Here is an 18,890-nt window from a genome sequence, read left to right as displayed (position 1 = left end):
TGTTGCAAGAATTGACCCCTCAAGTCCCAGTGGAAGTGAGCTAGAGAATTAATTGTAAAGTTTGCCTGCTTAATGCTCAGGGCAGTGACCCGGAATATCCCTTTAGAATTAACATTGAGCCAGGTGCAAGCAGCCCCCCTCAGGAGCATGGTAGTTTATATCCCTTACGCATAGGTAGAGGATGGATGGATGGTTAGATAGACAGACAGACGGACAGATAGATATTATCTACTTTTTGGAAAGAAAAACTGGAATACAAAATTTAACTTCTTTAATGTTATTTCCTATGAAGTTCAGATAAAATCCCAGAACTTCAAATCTTTACTAACTGCAGTCTTATTTCCTCCCACACATAATGTATGTGTGCTATAAACACTTGCCTTTTGTAGATTTGCTTTTCTTTTGTTTGCAAACTTTCAGATCAGACCACATTCTGATGAGTTCAGTTTTTCAGGCAGAATTGTAACAAGGAAGGAATAGTGGATGTTTTCTGTGACATAGTGGGAAGAGCATGGGACCTGAAGTCAATCCAAGGGTCTGGAGCCCACTCCCATTTTTGCCATCTCATGGCCATGGCCCTCTCTGAACCCTAATTTCTTCCTAACAGCAAGAATTATAACTACATCATAAGATTTTTGTGAGGCTCAAATGCGATAATGAGGTGTAATTAAGTCCAGTTCACTACTTACACTAATGTGTGAAAAAGGGACCCAGAAAGGTAAGTCTTACCCTAAGGTTTCCCATCACGTTCATGGCAGAAATAAGATGAAAACAACCCCTGCTTATTCCACTGTACCAACTTTTCATTATCTGCATCTTCAGCCGAGGAGAGTGCACCATGTCTCAAAGGTTCCTTTCAAGTATCTGACTTTATCCTCAAGTAACTTTTTTTCATTAAAATGTTCAAGCCCTGAAATTCTTAGGTATGAGCCTAACAAAATATGTACAAGATCTATACGAAGAAAACTGTGAAACTGATGAAATAAATCAAAGAACTAAATGAATGGACAGAGATTCCATGTTCATGGATAGGAAGGCTCAATATTGTAAAGATGTTACTTCTTCCCAACTTGATCTGTAGATTCAGTACAGTCTCAATCAAAGTTCCAGCAGGTTATTTTGCAGATATCAATGAACTGATTCTGAAATGTATATGGATATGCAAAAGACCCAGAATAGCCAACACAACATTGATAGAGAAGAACAAAACTGAAGGACTGACATTCCCTGACTTCAAAATCTACTATAGAACTACAGTAATTAAGACAATGTGATATTGGCCAAGGAAGAGACAAACAGATCAATGAAACAGAATAGAGAGCCCAGAAATAGACCCACATAAATATAGTCAACTGATCTACAACAAAGGGGCAGATACTTTTCAACAATTGGTGCTGGAACAGCTGGACATCACATGCAAAAAAAAAAAATGAGTCTGGACACAGACCTTTTAGCTTTTTAAAAATATTTCTTGTTAAAATCTGGGGTTCATTCAAGGTACATGCATTGCATTTAGTTATTATGTCACTGTAGTCTTCTAGAGTCCCCCCACCCATCTTTTTTATATCAAACTGACTCAGGAAAGAATCTAACCCAATTGTCTTATAGAATGTGAACTCTAAACTCTGTCACCAAAGATAACAAAATAAATCACATTCTCAATTTGTCAGATTGTTTCTTTATGGTGTTAACTTATTCTCCTGTCCCTTGTATTTCCAAACTGGAAATGAGGTCTAGAAGTTTGATTAGATTCAGGTTACACAAGGAACTACTAATTCTTAATTGCCTGCAGGGATAACTACCATCTTTACGGTAGCTGTTCCCATGGTGATAAGTTCTTACTGCTTCCTTTGACAGATGTTAATGTTCGTGTGTCAAGTCTCACACTCTTGGGAGCTATAGTGTCCACCCACGCACCTTTACCTGAAGTCCAGCTACTTCTGCAACAGCCATGTTCTTCTGGACTCAGTAATAGCAATTCAGCAACCCCTCACCTCAGCCCTCCTGATTGGTGGAAGAAAGCCCCTACAGGACCCTCTCTGGAAGAAACGTCAGTTAGCTCACCTAGGGGATCTTCAGAGCCCTGCTGGCTCATTCGACTCTGCATTTCCATTGTCGTACTGCCCAAGGAGGATTCCTGTTCAGGTAGCGATGCTGGCTCTGCAGCAGGAGGCAACTACGAACCATCCCCCATGCGACTGGAGGCCTTACAGGTAGGAGATTTCATTTCCTCATCTCTGAAATGGAAGTAACCATTCTTCCTTCAGAGTGACCGTGAGGAGCAAGCAGGTAAAACCAAGCCATGTGTCAATTGTGTTCATGGGAGTTGTATTTTAGGTATGGGTGGTGTATTGTTTTTGTTGTTGTTTTGTTTCGGGGAGGTGTTCCTTGGTTGTAAAATAGCAGATTCATTCCTTTTTGTTCTTTGATTGCAAATTATTTTAGTCACTTCAGGTATTATATGACAGGTGGATGTAATAGATTGTAGAATAATTCTGAGTGAAATTGTACAGTTAATTTTTGATTTTTGCAACTTAAATGTTTAATTCTCTATAAGCTTCTCCTTGGTCTTGTACCTGCTTAGAGTAACAAAATAATTGTTCTTTCAAAGGAAGAAAACAATCCTAGATAAAAGAGTTTACTTTTTCTATACAAATGTGATCTGAGACTGGGCCTGGTCCTGGGGTCTGCTGCTAATTAACTGGGCAACATGAAACATGTCCTTTGATCTTGTCAAGCTTAGTTTCTTTAGCTGTAAAATTCAATTAATATCTACTTTAAAGAACAGTTCCAAGACTTAAATGAGATTGTTAATGAAAAGCAATCATATACTAAAGCACCATAAAACTATGATACAGTTTATTGATGTTAGTCACAAAATAAAGATTATCGTTCTTAATTTCATTCAACAGATTTCAGCCCCTGTTAAATATAAGTGATTTCTGAAATATTATAACACTTTTCTGGATATTGCAGCCTTGCACTCAGGTCTTAGAGGGTTAATTCCATGCTCTCTTTGCAGGTATTGACTCTTCTGGCAAGGGGCTACTTTTCAATGACTCAAGCCTACTTGATGGAGCTTGGAGAGGTGATTTGCAAGTGCATGGGGGAAGCAGATCCATCCATTCAGCTTCATGGAGCAAAGGTAATTTTCATCAAAACCACAATGCTTTTTCCTTCTCTTCACTTTATATCCTTCCTTTTCTTCACTTTATATTCTTCTGCCACATGTCCTTCAATTCTGAGATTTCTTAAAGAGATTTCAGGTAAGGAAGACATACATTCTTCTGTTTTCGGCTCTTACATGTAAACCCCACGAATTGATTCGGTAACAAATTAATAAGATATAGCTGTTGATTTCAGTCCTTGAAAGAATGCCTCTGTTAAGAGTGACTGAAAAAAGAAAGAAAATTAGTTGCAAATTATGTTTCCCCTTGATTTGAGGTGATCTCCGAACTCAAGTGAAGGTGTTACTAAAGTGAAGGTGTTACTAAAGTGAAGGTGTTACTAAAGTGAAGCTGTTCGTTCGTTCTCATGCTCCACTTTGGTAATTCTTTTTCTTGGCAGCTTCTGGAAGAACTGGGCACAGGCTTAATACAGCAGCATAAACCGGACTCCACTGCAGCACCTGATCAGAGAGTGCCAGTCTTCTTGGTAAATAAATGTCAATTCATAGTTTTCTTTTATTAGTGCTTCAGTTGCTGTTTTATTTTGAAGCTCAGTGATAAATGGAGTAGATGATATGGTTTCTTCCAGTGTCAAAAATTATGTTTTATAATCCAGGAAAACATGAAACTAGTATAAATAGGTTTTATTTTACATTTCAGTTTATTTGCAATTTAGTATGTGGTAGGCTTATGTATAACATATAACCAGCAATAGTAAAACTAATATTTCTTTTGCATAAAACCTAGTCTGGTTACTCAGCCTGCCCAAGACAGAAAGAGTCAGGGATTTTGTCTCCAAAGCCATGGGATCAAATTTAGGGAACATGATTGTATTAGTCCATTTTATGTTGCTATAAAGGAATACCCGAGGCTGGGCAATTTATAAAGAAAAGAGGTTTATCTGGCTCACAGTTCTGCAGGCTGTACAAAAAGCATGGTGCCAGCATCTACCTCTGATGAAGCCTCAGGAAGCTTTAAATCCTAGTGGAAGGCAAAGGGGGAGCAGACATGTCATATGGCAAGACAGTAAGCAAGAGGGAGATGCCAGGCTCTTTTAAACAACCAGCTCTTTTGTGAGCTCATAGAGTGAGAGCTCACTCATTACCACAAGGACAGCACCAAGCCATTCAAGAGGGATCCGCCCCCATGACCCAAACACTTCCTATTAGGCCTACTTCCAGTGTTGGAGGTCACATTTCAGCATGATGTTTGGAGGAGGCACACATCCAAACCATATCATTCTGGCCCTGGCCCCCACAAATCTCATGTTCCTCTCATTGCAAAATACAGTCGTCTCTTCCCAGTAGTTCCCCAAAGTCTTAACTCTTTCCAGCATCACTCAAAAGTCCAAAATCTCAGCTGTGACTCAAGGCAAGTTCCTTCCACCTATGAGCCTGTAAGATCAAAAACAAGTTATTGATTTTTGAGATACAATGGTGCTACAGGCATTGGGTAAACAGTCCCATTCCAACAGGGAGAAATCAGCCAAAAGAAAAGGGCAACAAGCCCTACACAAATCCAAAACCCAGGACAGACATTAAACCTTAAATCTCCAAAATAGTCCTTGACTCCATGTCCCGCATCCAGTGCACACCGGTGCAAGGGATGGGCCTCCAAGACTCCTGGCAGCCTTGCCCTTGTGGCTTTGCTGGGTGTAGGCCGTGTCCCATTCCCAGAGTTCCACTAGGCAGTGCTCAGTGGAGACTGTGTGTTGGGGCTCCAACCCCACATCTCTCTCTGGCACTGTCCTAGTAGAGGCTCTCAGTAGGGGCTCTGTCCCTGTGGCAGGCTTCTGCGTGGGCACCCAGGCTTAGGGAATCCTCTGAAATCTAGGTGGAAGCTCCCAAGCCTTCTTCACATTTGCATTCTGTGAATCTGCAGGCTTAACACCACATGGAAACTGCTAAGGCTTACAGCTTGTACCCACTAAGCAGAAAACCAAGCAGTATCTGGGGCCCTTTGAGCCAAGGCTGGGGATGCTGGGAGCAGTGTCCCAAGGCTGTGCAGGGCAGTGGGGCCCTGGGCCTGGCCCCCAAAACCACTTTCCTCCTAGGCCTCTGGGTGTGTGATGGGAGGGGTTGCCTCAGAGATTTCTAGAATGCCCTCCAGGCTGTTTTCCCGTAGTCTTGGCTATTAGCACCTGGTTCCCTTTGGGTCATGCTAATCTGTCTAGCAAGTAGTTGCTCTGAGCTTGGATTCCTTCTCTAGTACAGGGCCAGGGTGCAAATTTTCCACATTTTTATGCTCTGCTAACCTTTTAATGATAAGTTCCAACTTTAAGTCATTCCTTTGCTCCTACATCCGACTATAGGTTGTGAGAAGCTGCCACATCACCTGTTGAATGATGCTTAGAATTTCTTTCACCGGATACCCTAAGTCATTACTCTTAAGTTCAACTTTATGCAAATCCCTGGGACATGTGCATAATGCAGCCAAGTTGTTTGCTAAGGTGTAACAAAGGTGACCTTTCCTCCAGTTCTCCAAACTTTTTAATTTCTATCTGAGACCTCCTCAGCCTGGCTTTCACTCTCCATATTTCTATCAGCATTTTGGTCACAACCATTTAATCAGTCTCTAAGATGTTCCAAACTTTCCTTTGTCTTCCTATCTTTGGAGCCTTCCAGACTGTTTCAACCTCTGCCCAGTACCAAGTTCCAAAGCTGCTTCCACATTTTTAGGTATCTTTATAACAACACCCCATTCCTTGGCACCAATTTTCTGTATTAGTCTCTTTTCTGCTGCTGTAAAGAAATACCTCAGACTGGACAATTTATTTTTCAAAGAGGTTTGTCTGGCTCACAGTTCTGCAGGTTATACAAGAAGCATAGTGCCAGCATCTACTTCTGGTGAGGCCTCCAGAAGCTTCCAGTCATGGTGGAAGGCGAAGAGGGAGTAGGCGTGTCACATGGCGAGAGAGGAAGGAAGAGAGAGATGCCAGGCTCTTTTAAGCAATTAGCTCTCGTGTGAATAACAGAGTAAGAACTCACTTATTACCACAAGGATAGCACCAAGCCATTCAGTGGGGGTCTGCGTGCATCACCCAAAAACCTTCCTCTAGGCCCACCTCCAACATTGGAGGTCACATGTCAACATGAGATTTGGAGGGGACACACATCCGAACCATATCAGCCACTTAATGGATACGTGGTTATAGGCATGGTTTCCTAGTTGTAAAAAGGAATAATAAACCATAACCCTTCAGTCACAAGGCTGTTGAAAAATCGAATGACATGTAAAGATGCTAACACATAGGAGGTAATTCCGTTACCCGCGTCCCCACTGCCCCCCACCAGCCCCACCACAATTCTATTAAATTCCTGTGTTTTCAGGTTGTTTCTGCTACCCCCACACTGTACCAGTTCCAAAGATGGATGAAGGGCATGTGACCACACCAAAAAAGGCTTCTACTTAGTGCTAAAAGCAAAATCAGCTCAGTGTTGGTGGTCTTTGCTGCCTCTGCCCTTCACATTCTGCCTATTCTTTTCCCTTCACAATTTCTGTCATCCTTGCAGTGAATTAAAGATTCTAACCCTAGTCCCTGCCTTAGACTGCCACTAAAGCTTTCATATAACATGCGCAGGGAAGTGAGTTGAGCTTTGTTATCAGACAGAACTCAGTTTGAATTCAAACTTCTCCCTTTGCTAGATAAATGACTGGGCAAGCTTCTTAACTGTTCACACTCAGGTATTGTTCATCTGTGAAAAAAAAAAAGACATGTTTTCTATATTGCTTGTCTATTAGTGAGTAACAAATTAAACATTTAGCAGCTTAAAGCGATGTACATTTATTTTCTCACAGTTTCTGTGAGTCAGGAATTAGGAGCGGCTTGGCTGAGTGATTCTGGCTTAGTTCTCCCATGAGGTTGGGATCAAGATGCCCCCAGGGTTGCAGTCAACTGACGGGTTGCAAGACCTGATGGGGTTGGAGGATCCTCTTCCAGGGTGGCTCACCCATAGACCTAGCAAATTAGTGTTGGCTGCTGGCAGAAGGCCTCAACTCATTTTCTCCCCGTGAGGACGTCTCCAGAGGGCCGCTTGAGTATCCTCTTGACATGGCAGCCAGCTTCCTTCACAGCAAGTGATCCAAGGGAAAGAAAGCAAGACAGAGCTGTGGTGCTTTTTATGACCTAGCTTTGGAGGTTTCGTGCTGTCATTTCCACGACATCCTATTGGTTACACAGGTCAGCCTGTTCGGTATGGGAGGGACTACACAAGGGTGTAAATATTAGTAGGTGAGTGTAATCGTGTGCCATCCTGGAGACTGGCAACCACTTTTTGTCTACATTCTTCTGGAGTGGGGCAGGGAGGGCCCAGACTGGGTTTCCAGGAGCTGAAGTAGGAGAAAGACAGAACTGGTGTGTGAAATACACAGCAAAACCCAGGACTAGGTCCATGGGACAGAAACAAAACATACCAAAACCACAGAGGTTCACAAATGAATATGAAATCACAGGATATGTATAAAGCATGGAAAGGAAACTGTTGACATGGCTGCTTTAGAGGCTGTGAAGTGAGGTAGTTCTTCAAAGTGATGAAAACAGAACCTACTGCCCAATTTAAGAGTGTCCACTGTGTACCAGGCCCTGCGCTAGAAACCTTACACAGAGTATTACGTTTTATTATCACACAGACTCTGCAAAGTAGTTGAAAAAGCCCTAGCCGAGTGTCAACTGATCTGGATTCTGGTTCACCTCTGCTGCTGATTAGCAAGTTGTATTGTCTCTTTGTGCCTCAGTTTCCTTGTATGAAAAAGTAGGGATAATGCTACAGACCCCATTTATTTGTGCCAAAGGATAAAATGAGTTGATACATGTAAAATACTTAAAGCAGTGCCTGGCATGGCATGAGCTCTCTGAAGAACATTAGCTGCCGCTGCTGTTGCTGTTACTGTCGTCACCATCTTCAGCCTCCTCTTAGTTATTATCACTGTTGCTGCATAACTTTATCAGACCACAGTCTCCTAATCAATAGGAGTTGAATGGGAGGCTTAAACCAAAGTCCTTTCATCACTGTGGAAGAAGAACCAATGAAAACATTTACAGAAAGCTGCTACTTTAAGGGAAAATGTTTCACTAAGGCCATTTCTGGTAGGCTTAGCTCCGAGTTGGTTCCCCTTTCATGTCTTGGGCTGCAGCTTTTCCTTTGCCTCCGTTCCAGGTGGTGATGTTCTGGACTATGATGCTGAACGGTCCTTTACCCAGAGCCCTGCAGAATTCGGAGCACCCAACTCTCCAGGCGAGCGCCTGTGATGCCCTGTCTTCCATCTTGCCAGAGGCCTTCAGCAATCTGCCGGTAATGTGAGGGTGTTTTCTCACCCTGAAATCATGGCTGGAGCACCAGAGCTAGAAATTGATGCTTTTGCATTTTGAACCAATATTCAGCATCATCTCTGATGAAAAGGTGCTAATTCTACTTGAGTGGGGGATGAGGGCACTGGGGAACAGCAAATAGGAAAACTTGAAGCCTTAATATATCAGGAAAGCTGTTTCCCCCTATGCGTTAGAATGTAGGTGGTAGAGGCAAAGGTAGCAGAAGCTTGGAAGGCAGAGAGATTTCAGGAAGATTTCATATCCAAAGTTTAAAAGGCCTGAGATAAAGCCCAGCTCTTCGACTTGCTAGCTCTTTGACTCTTAACCTCTCTAAAACTTGGTATTATCATCAATAAGATGGCAGTCATGTGAAAAATAACAGGTATGGGAAAATACTTATATTTATTGTCCAACACATATGGTATTTGTCTTAGTCTGTTTGGGCTATTATAATCAAATACCATAAATTAAGTGTCTTCTAAACAACAGAAATGTATTTCTCATAGTTCTGGAGGCTGGAATTAAGATCAAGTCACTGACAGACTTGGTGCCTTGGGAGGGTTCGCTCTCTGGCTCACAGATGGCACCATGTGAACTGTGTCCTCAAGTGGTGGAAGGGGTAGGCAACTTTCTGGGGCCTCAATCATAAGGGCACTAATCTCTTTCATGAGGGCTCTGTTCCCAAGACCTAATCTCCTCCCCAAAGCCCCACCTCCCATCACCCTGGGAGTGAAGATTTCAACATAGGAATTTTGGGGGAGCATAAGCATTCAGAATACTGCTATTCAGAATAGCAGTATTCAGCCTGCTTTTTTTCTTTAGTCCTCAGTGACATTTGCATCCATTCTTATTTACATAAATGAGCTTCTATAAAGAAGGCAACTTTAATAAAGGTTAAATGTGATGAGATGCTGGGTGTGTCTTGCACAAAGTGGGTGCTCAGATAATCATGGAATCTGAATTGAACCTGCTCTTTACGAGAGTAGCCTCAAGGTCGCAATGGTGTTCAACTCCTGAATATGGTCTCAGACACAGATATTTCACATCTTTTATGGAAGCCTTTGGCTCCTAGTTATTTCATTCTCATTTTTCCCTTGTCGACCTTCTCATTGCAGAATGACAGGCAGATCCTGTGCATCACAGTGCTGCTCGGGCTGAATGACAGCAAGAATCGCTTAGTGAAAGCTGCAACTTCACGGGCCCTGGGAGTCTATGTGCTTTTTCCCTGTCTCAGACAGGTCAGAGTGAGCCTATTTAGCTCTTCTGTGTCCCTTTTGTAGTCCATGACACCCCTATTTTGTGGATATAGAGCTCCTGCATTGGATGGTAAAGGAAACTAAATTGCTTTGTAATCTGATTTCTTTAATTGCTACTAAAATGTGGTCATGTGCCAGGCATGGTGGCTCATGCCTGTAATCCCAGCACTTTGGGAGGCCGAGGCGGGTGGATTGCTTGAGCTCAGGAGTTTGAGACCAGCCTGGGCAACTTGGCGAAACCCTGTCTCTACGAAAAATTTTAAAAATTAGCCAGTCATGGTGGTATGCACCTGTAGTCCCAGCTACTTGGGAGGCTGAGATGGGAGGCTCGCTTGAGCCTGGGAGGTGAAGGTTGTAGTGAGCAGAGATCACACCACTGCACTCCAGCCTGGGTGGCAGAACCAGACACACACACACACACACACACACACACACACACACCCCCACACCCACACACACACACACCCCCACACCCACACACACACACACTCTCTCCATATATATATAGTTATACATATAGTTTTATATATATAACTACAAGCATTACTGTATATATACCATATATATAAATGAACTAAGGCATTATTTATTTTTAATTTTTAGTTACTTAGCACACTGCCTGGGACCTTAGGCACCCAATAAATGCTTAAATTAATGAATGATCTAATAAAAATGAAATGGGACATTACCAGGTGGTAGTCATCATTTAGAAAGCTGACATAGTTTTTACTAAGAAGGAAATAATGTCCTCTTTCCCTCTTACTTGTGACATTTATCTCACTGAGTGGTGTGTAGTACATAGGATGTGTTTTGGAAATGCATTTATTTTTCAGAACATTATTTCCTGAGATGGAAATCCACCAAGCACAGAATTCACAGATAACTGTCCCAGGCTATCTTATATATTCGATGTTCATAAGAGCAAAATCCATAGGCTCCTCGGGTGTCCATGGCACATACCAAAATCATGGGAGCTTCCCCTGAGATTTTTTTGAGTGTCGAAATTGTAAAGTAAAATACAAGAAGAACAGTAAATTGATTGAGTAGATGAATTTTTATTTCCAAGTAGAAATGTGCATGAAGGCTTGTAGCTTTATCTGAAAATAAGTTTGAGAATTTCAAAGGTAGCAGCATGACCTGCTAAAGTAACTGCAGTGTTTTGTTTTGTGTTATAGGATGTCATATTTGTTGCAGACGCAGCAAATGCAATATTGATGTCACTTGAAGACAAGTCTCTAAATGTTCGAGCCAAAGCAGCCTGGTCCCTGGGCAACCTGACAGACACTCTGATTATCAACATGTAGGTGACTGAGCTTGCTTTCCCCAGCCGACTTCTGAGATTGAGGGCCCAAGAGAATGTCGTCGGTCCCTACCATGAAAGTATCAGCAGTAGTTCCCGCATATTATGCCGTCTTCCTGCTTTGTTTTGTTTGATATTCCTTCAGAAAATTAAATTAATAAGCGGTTCTTAATATATATTAGGAATATATTAAGACATATATATAAGACATATATATGACATATATATAAGACATATATCAGACATATATATTATATGACATATATAAGACATATATGTAAGACATTATATATAAGACATATTAACACATATATAAGACAAAAAAATACTGTATGTCAATATAAGTAATATGTCCACATTATAGAAAACATAAAAGCAAAACCTTAGTAATGGTTACTGTACTTCTGCATTTAAAAAGAATTTCTTAAAGTAGTATATTCACAGGCTAAAAAAAGATCCAGATAGTACAAAGTAGCATTTAGTGTGAAGCCTTTCTTCTACCCTGGCACCTTAGTTCCCCTCCCCAGAGGTAGCTGGTTATTCATGTGCAAGTGTCCTGCCTTTTGTCACTTCACCATATAAGCGACATGTAAAATGTGTAAGCATTCTCTTTTATTGACTTGTTAGAAATCCTTATTTATGATTACATAATTATCACTGTGTGATGATTATTTAACCATTTTTCTATTACTGAACATTTGTTTTAGGCTTTAGGCTTGTAGGCTTTTATATTCAGTGAATATTTTTGTGCATGAAATCTGCATTTTGAGACTTTTTTTTTTTTGGAGACATTCCTATGTGGGGAACTATTGGGTCAAAAGATATATACTGTAAGTTTCTTGATATAATCTAAGCAGATTTGTTAAACCGTTTTCCTAAACTTTTGTGCTTATACTAAGTGAATGTATTTCTATATGTATATATTTAAGTGTATTTACCTTTTAACATGTGTTGCCTGCTTTGGGTGGAACAGGGAAACACCAGACCCAAGTTTCCAGGAAGAGTTCTCTGGTCTCCTGCTCTTGAAAATGTTACAATCAGCTATAGAAGCATCCAAGGATAAAGACAAGGTAGACTCACAACAAAACCCAGTATCTCCCAAACAGATAGTTAACGTATTGTAGCTGCAGTGTGGTAGTTTAGTGTGGCTTGATGTTCCTCAGACTATCCCACCAAATGTACTCCTGTTCAAAGGAGACTGAGGGTGTGCTCAGGGTATAAACGGCCCATTCCACACATGTATGGTTTCTTTACTGTCTCCCGCCTCCGGAAAAATATCAGTACCCATTGTAATACTACATGACATATTCAGATTCCTTTTAAAATTAACTTTTTTTTATTTCCAAAAAAAAAAAAATTTTAAGTAGAATTGACAAGTCAGAAAGATGAGTAGCTCTTGGCTTTGAATATTACCTGTTAAACTAATAAGTTTAAAAAGCACAGGTCTGGGCTTTAGGTCAGACATACATGGATTCAAGCCCTGGCTTGCCCTTTAGTAGCTGGGTGACTTTGGTATATTATGTAACTTCTCTGAAGGTCAGCTCCTCACCTGTAACATGGAAGTTATATACCTCACTGGATATGAAGATGCCCTATGTTAAAGCACCTAGCACAGTACCTGACCCATACCATGTGCTCACTTTAATACTACTTCTGAAAATCTGGTAATCACCCAGGAAGCCCTACCTCAGAGCAATTCAATCAGAAATTCTGAGGTTTAGGGCCTGCGAATTGGTTTTAAAACAAAAGGAAAAATCTTCCCAAGTGATTCTGGTGGGCTGCAGAGGTTGAGACTCTAGTCTAGTAGAAAAGTATTGGACTGGAATTATTGAACCTAGCTTCTGGTCGTCTTGCTGTCAATCAGCCTTGTCCTGTTGTGCCCGGTCCTTATACTCCATCTCAGTAAAACAAGGAAGTTGGACCTCTCTGAGTTCCTGTCTAGCACTAAATAAAATAAATAAATAAATAAATAATCAGAGAGAGGAGTTTTGTAGAACCTCACCTTTCTGATGGCTCAGGATGTTAACCAGACCAGACCTTGTGAGTTCCAAGGACTTGTTTTAAGAAGTCGAGGACCTCCTGGGTTTTTCAAAAGCTGAAATTAGACTTTTGGAAACATCTCTTTGGCCAAACAGATTTCTAAAGCATTTACATTTTTTTCTAGGTAAAAAGCAATGCAGTCCGGGCCCTTGGAAATTTGCTTCATTTTCTACAACCGTCTCATATAGAAAAACCCACATTTGCAGAAATCATTGAGGAGTCTATCCAGGCCCTAATTTCTACTGTTCTAACAGAAGCTGCCATGAAAGTCCGATGGAATGCTTGTTATGCAATGGGAAATGTATTTAAAAATCCCGCCCTTCCTTTAGGTAAGAAAGTTTCCCTTCACTCCCTGGTGGAAAGCCTCTTGGGACAACACACACCAATCTACATTGTTGTTAAAGATGTTTGTCACATGTTACTTATCATAGTATTAGGAAAAACTGGAGACATCCTGAAAACAAGTTTAGGGGAACATTGAAATACATCATTACCTATACAATGGGATATATAATGGGATATTTTGTTGCCATTTAAAATTACTTAAAAGAATTTGATAATCTGGAAAAATACTTCTGATATTAAACAAATGAAAGCAGGTATTAAATAATTTCTACAGAATGATCTCAATAGATGTGTAGAAAAAAGACTGAAAGGAAATTGGACTAATTATTAACAGTGATTGCCTCTGGATGGGTAGGATTTTTTCTGTTTTCATTTTCTCAATTGTCTACAATAGGCATATATTGTTTTAATGGTCAAGAAAAAAGGAAGGAAAAAAACTGGAATGAGAGGGGATATAAACTGGAAATTCCCTATGAGCTGTGTACAGAAGTGGATGCCATTAATAAATGTAAGGAGGACATCTGTCTCTAAGTAGTGGCATGCCATGCACCTTGATATGTCATTCAGGACCAGTAGCTGCTTAGGTGTGTGGATCGGAGCCTCCAAACCTCGCTCACTTTGAATGCCAGCGTTTGCTTTATTGCGTCTCTCTCTCTCAGAAGATCTGAGACCTGAGGATGTGTTCCTGGAGAGGAGAGCATGCATCAAGTGAGGGGAGTCTGGCTCTGCTCCCCTTTATTGCCCAGAGCGTCCAGGCAGACCAGTCAGCTGGGAGTATGTGAAGTAGCCTCCCGGCTTCTTCCATTGAGGAAGTCACGTAAGGGTGACCTTTTGGGTTGGAGCCCATTGAGGTGGATGTCCGCCCTCTGGAAAGCCAAGAAGTCCCTGAAACCAGGGCACCTCAGTGGTGGTTGGCTCCTACCTGCCTCCCCGTATGGCCCTTGCCCTCAGCCAACTAGAGAGAGAAGTTTACCTGCATGACTTGGAGGGAAAGGGAAGCTCCAAAGAGGCAGGAAGTTTGAGAACTAGAAAGCATCCAGTAGCAGAGCTATCAAGAGCCACATAAGAAAAGGGAGCTAGAAACTGATAAAGGACTCTGACGGGTCGGATTGTGAGTGTCTTGTAGCTCTAGCAGTGGCCCATTGTCAATGGCAGTGGCATCCACCAAATGGAAAGGGCCTGCTTGCCTATCTTACGGAGGCAACAGAGAAGCCAGGAAGGGCTGGGAGAGTTAAGAGAAGCTGCATTGTACTCTGTCAGCCATCTTGAGTAAGGACACCCCAAAGTGGAGTGGGTAGCAGTAGCTCTGGTAAGGAGGAAAGCAGGCTGATTTCCTAGGGCCTACAGGTATGGAGAAAAGATAGAAATCTGGGGATCTTTTTCTTGAAATTGTAAGTTTTCTTTATCTTTGCAATAAAATGCATGACTTGCTATGACCAGAGCAGTGTCTGGATGCTGTTGCAGGTGAGCATGCAGCTCAGAAGTGCCCAACTGAGAGGATAGATGGGGTTGCAGTTCAGTCCACGCTCTGCCCACGAAGCCATACCCCCATGGGACAGAATCTTCCCAGAGAAGAAGCCTTTTTCTGAGTCACCAAAGGCCCTATATAGGGTAGCAGAGGCTCTAAGCATGTGGCAGGCTGAGGTAGGGAAAGAGGGAGGTTTGGGGATTGGCACCTGGCCACTTACCTAGGATCGTACAGTCAGTCACCACCCTTGTCTTACAAGATGATTGTGAGAATGAAGTGAACACATAAAATGAGTGTCTTGAGCACTAGCGTTTAAGCTTCCTTCCGCCCCTCTCCCTCTCACCCCACCTAGTTCTAAGCCTGCATTTGTTTTAGTGACTGTGGATTCTTTCTAGGGACAGCCCCATGGACCTCCCAGGCCTACAATGCCCTGACATCAGTCGTGACATCATGCAAGAACTTCAAAGTGCGCATCAGATCTGCAGCTGCCCTTTCCATCCCGGGGAAGAGAGAGCACTACGGGTCTGTTGACCAGTATGCTCGGATCTGGAACGCATTGGTCACTGCCTTACAGAAGAGCGAAGACACCACAGACTTTTTGGAATTCAAGTACTGTGCCAGCCTACGGACCCAAATCTGCCAGGCACTGATTCACCTCTTGAGCTTGGCCAGTGCCTCGGACCTCCCTTGTATCAAAGAAACCCTTGAACTGAATGGGAATATGGTCCAGTCCTATATCCTACAGTTTTTAAAATCAGGAGCAGAGGGAGATGACACTGGAGCACCCCACAGCCCACAGGAAAGAGACCAGATGGTCAGAATGGCCCTTAAGCACATAGGCAGCATCCAGGCACCGACTGGAGACACAGCCAGAAGGGCCATCATGGGCTTCTTAGAAGAGATCCTGGCCATTTGTTCTGACTCATCTGGATCACAAGGGGCACTCCCAGGGTTAACAAATCAGTGAAGATCCCACCATACTTTCCAGATGTCGAAGGTGGCAATAGGAAGACCTGAGCTTGAGCATAAGATCTGTGGGATTTCATCTTAGGGGCAGAAACAATCTGTTCACTATTTATTTAGAATGACTTAGCAGCCATTTAAATTTTCACAGAGGGCTCAACCACCTTTGGAGTGGCTCCATAGCACTGGCCATGGTCAGGGTTGTTGGAACATCTGAGCTGTGCATCCAGGAGCCGAGGAGTCAGGTTGTAATATGGGCCAAGCAGACGGGCTTTGAGGGCATTTAGTCTCAGAAAAAAGAAATGTAGAAGGATTTCGGAATTAGAATTTTGTATATTGTATCCGTAGTTTTGTAATAAACCAACGAAAAATAGTGTGTCCGCAATCTCTTGTTACCAAGTTGTATTTCTAGCAAGCTGCAGGCAGAGCTGCAGTTCAGCCAATTTGTTCTGGCCCTGCTGCACAGGACGTGAGGATGCTGACAGTTCCTCACAGCCGCACAGGACGTGAGGATGCTGACAGTTCCTCACAGCCGCACAGGACGCGAGGATGCTGACAGTTCCTCACAGCCGCACAGGACGCGAGGATGCTGACAGTTCCTCACAGCCGCACAGGATGCGAGGATGCTGACAGTTCCTCACAGCTGATGAGGAACTGCTGCTCTGAGCTTCTGGAGTGCCTGTGGTCCCCCGACCGCCTTCCCTGCCACACCTCCCCACAATCCAATAACCAGAGTTAACTCCCAGCAAGCAGGGCCCTCTAACCTAGGCTCCAACATCGACTTCTACCTAAATTTCCTAAACTAGAAATTAGATTTCTAATTTCTAATGATGCTCTTTAGGAGAATGTGATCCCACACACTAAATATATGGTGGTTTTGCCACCTTTTAATTTGTGCCTTTAAGAAAAGATCATTTGGCTAATTTAGTTGGTTACAAAGAGGGGTTTCCAATTATATTTTGATAATGCCCCAAAAGTTATGAAAGTAATTTCTACTGAATATATTAAAATTTTGCATTTCTCTATTGAGCACCAATGATTCATTGGAATTGATTTCAATTAGGAATTTAGGGATATATAAGAACCAATTAAAGTTGTCCATACTTATCTTTGATGTGGGACAGTTAAGAAGATACAAAAAATGGGTTTTGGTGATATTTTATCATGGTTATTATTTAGCTTAAAATACACGTGTAAAGGCACATGTCTTCCATTTTTCTCCTTTGCCTTTTAGCTGCTCTTTTCCTGTCTCTGAAATGTTGGCTGCTCAGAAACTGCTCTCTGGGCAGTGATTGGGGAACAGGGTATTCAAGTTCACTAAAGGCTCAATTTTCCATTGATAGGATATCAGTGTCCACAGAAATAAGACTGCAAGCACAGCAAAGACACCCATATTGAATGTTCCCTTAAATTGCTTTTCTTTGGAGACAATTCTGAACATGAAGTGTTATAGAGGGCCCAGGAAACAGTTGAGCCCACCTGACCCTGTGATGAATCTTGGAACTTCCTTCTCTTGAATACATTCTTAGTAGTAGCTTATTGGCATTTTCAAAAAAGGAAAAAAAATATGGCATAGATAGATTATTACTGTGATTCTTTGAGTTTTCTCAGGTGAGTTTTTTGATAAAATATTTGTGAAATGGCCTCATGGTTTCATTTGATGATTCACTCTTATCCTTTCCTTATCTTGAATAAAATCCCATTCATCTTCTTTTAAAAACTTAGCTTCTGTAAAGGTTCCTAGATCCTGATGTGGATGTTAATGTTCACGTGCAGAAAAAGAACCAAGGCATAGCACCTCTAGAAATTTCAGAAGGCAGTGGTACATGCTGTGTCCCAACAGTACGCTGATTCTCTTCTCTGCAGCATTGTGGGTGTACATACACCAGAGGACAGAAGCTCCTCAGATGCCTGAGCACGTGCCTCCATAAAGCTGCTGTGGGGAAAGGAAGCCACAGACAATAAAGACAACTTTTAAGCTGATGAAAATCAGCACACAGCCCCAGTGGTTCAGATTTCTAATGCAGAATGCCAGATTCTAAATTATCTTTTGACACTTAAACATTGGGAGGAAGAGTCATCCAGGCACAGATGGCTAGGGCACTTGTCCATTAGATTACAGCATTATGAGACATTGCTGATCTTACTCTTTGAACCTTTTCTGTGGTGAGTAAAAAAAAAAAAAATTCCTATCGCCTTCCAGAACTCAAGAAAAGCCTCTCTTCTGAGGTGGGGTGCCGTGGCTCATATCTGTAATCCCAATAGGCCAAGGCGGGAGGATCACTTGAGCCCTAGGAATTCTAGACCAACCTGGGCAATATAGCGAGACTTTGTCTCTACAAAAAAAAAAAAATTAAAAATTAGCTGGGTGTGGTGGTGTGCGCCTATAGTCCCAGCTACTCAGGAGGCTGAGGTGGAAGGCTGCTTAAGCTCTGGAGGTCAAGGCTGCAGTGAGCTGTGATCACACCACTGCACTCCAGCCAGGGCAACAGAGTAAGACCTTCTCTCTAAACAACAAAAAAGGAAACCAATAGACCACCAATGCAAAGGTGTCCTCGATTTTGGTATTTGTGTATGAATACAGACCATGAGCAAAAACCTCACCATCTTTCCAGCATAAGAGCTAAGTAAATCAAATACTCTGGTTCATTCAGCCTTTGTTGCATTGATACAGTGCAGTGGTTAAGAGCTTGGGCTTAAATCCTGGCTGTGCAGCTTTCTACCTGTGAAAGTTGCTTAACCCCTCTGTGCCTTACTTTATTCATCTGTAAAATGGGGATAAAAGTGCCTACTTCATAAGGATGTTATAATGATTAAAATAGATTATACATAGAAAGTTCTTAAAACAGTTTCTGGCATTCAGTAAATGTCAGGTATTTATTTCCTTGAATTTTCAGAGCAGCAGGCAGAAATACTGTCAACACATCATGAGCTTTTGTGATGGCAGTTAAACAGCTGGAATCTTGTAGGTCAGGTGCTAGCTGACATGCCTTGGGAACCTGGATCAGAAAGATAAGCAGCAGTGAGGAAGAGGCGCTGCTGC

The 18,890-nt window shown here is 42.2% G+C and overlaps 1 protein-coding gene across 2 annotated transcripts in view; it reads left to right on the top strand.

Moving 5' to 3' along the window:
* The window catches only part of HEATR6 (HEAT repeat containing 6), a 35,794-nt gene extending 19,484 nt beyond the window's left edge, over positions 1–16,310 (top strand). Inside the window, exons 12-21 of one of the 2 annotated variants that reach the window (XM_058446139.1) lie at positions 1,858–2,213; positions 3,023–3,145; positions 3,568–3,654; positions 8,324–8,458; positions 9,591–9,713; positions 10,907–11,031; positions 12,005–12,101; positions 13,196–13,400; positions 13,811–13,924; positions 15,280–16,310. In XM_058446139.1, coding sequence (XP_058302122.1) covers positions 1,858–2,213; positions 3,023–3,145; positions 3,568–3,654; positions 8,324–8,458; positions 9,591–9,713; positions 10,907–11,031; positions 12,005–12,101; positions 13,196–13,400; positions 13,811–13,924; positions 15,280–15,851 — 1,937 coding nt within the window. In that variant the 3' untranslated portion in view covers positions 15,852–16,310. The remainder of the gene's footprint in view (positions 1–1,857; positions 2,214–3,022; positions 3,146–3,567; positions 3,655–8,323; positions 8,459–9,590; positions 9,714–10,906; positions 11,032–12,004; positions 12,102–13,195; positions 13,401–13,810; positions 13,925–15,279) is intronic. The other variant, XM_032162980.2, reaches the window with a different exon arrangement.
* The last annotated feature ends 2,580 nt before the right edge of the window (positions 16,311–18,890 follow it).

This window comes from Hylobates moloch, unplaced genomic scaffold (genome assembly GCF_009828535.3).
Source record: "Hylobates moloch isolate HMO894 unplaced genomic scaffold, HMol_V3 SCAFFOLD_10, whole genome shotgun sequence".
Lineage (NCBI taxonomy): Eukaryota > Metazoa > Chordata > Mammalia > Primates > Hylobatidae > Hylobates > Hylobates moloch.
This window is presented reverse-complemented; position numbering and strand designations above follow the sequence as displayed.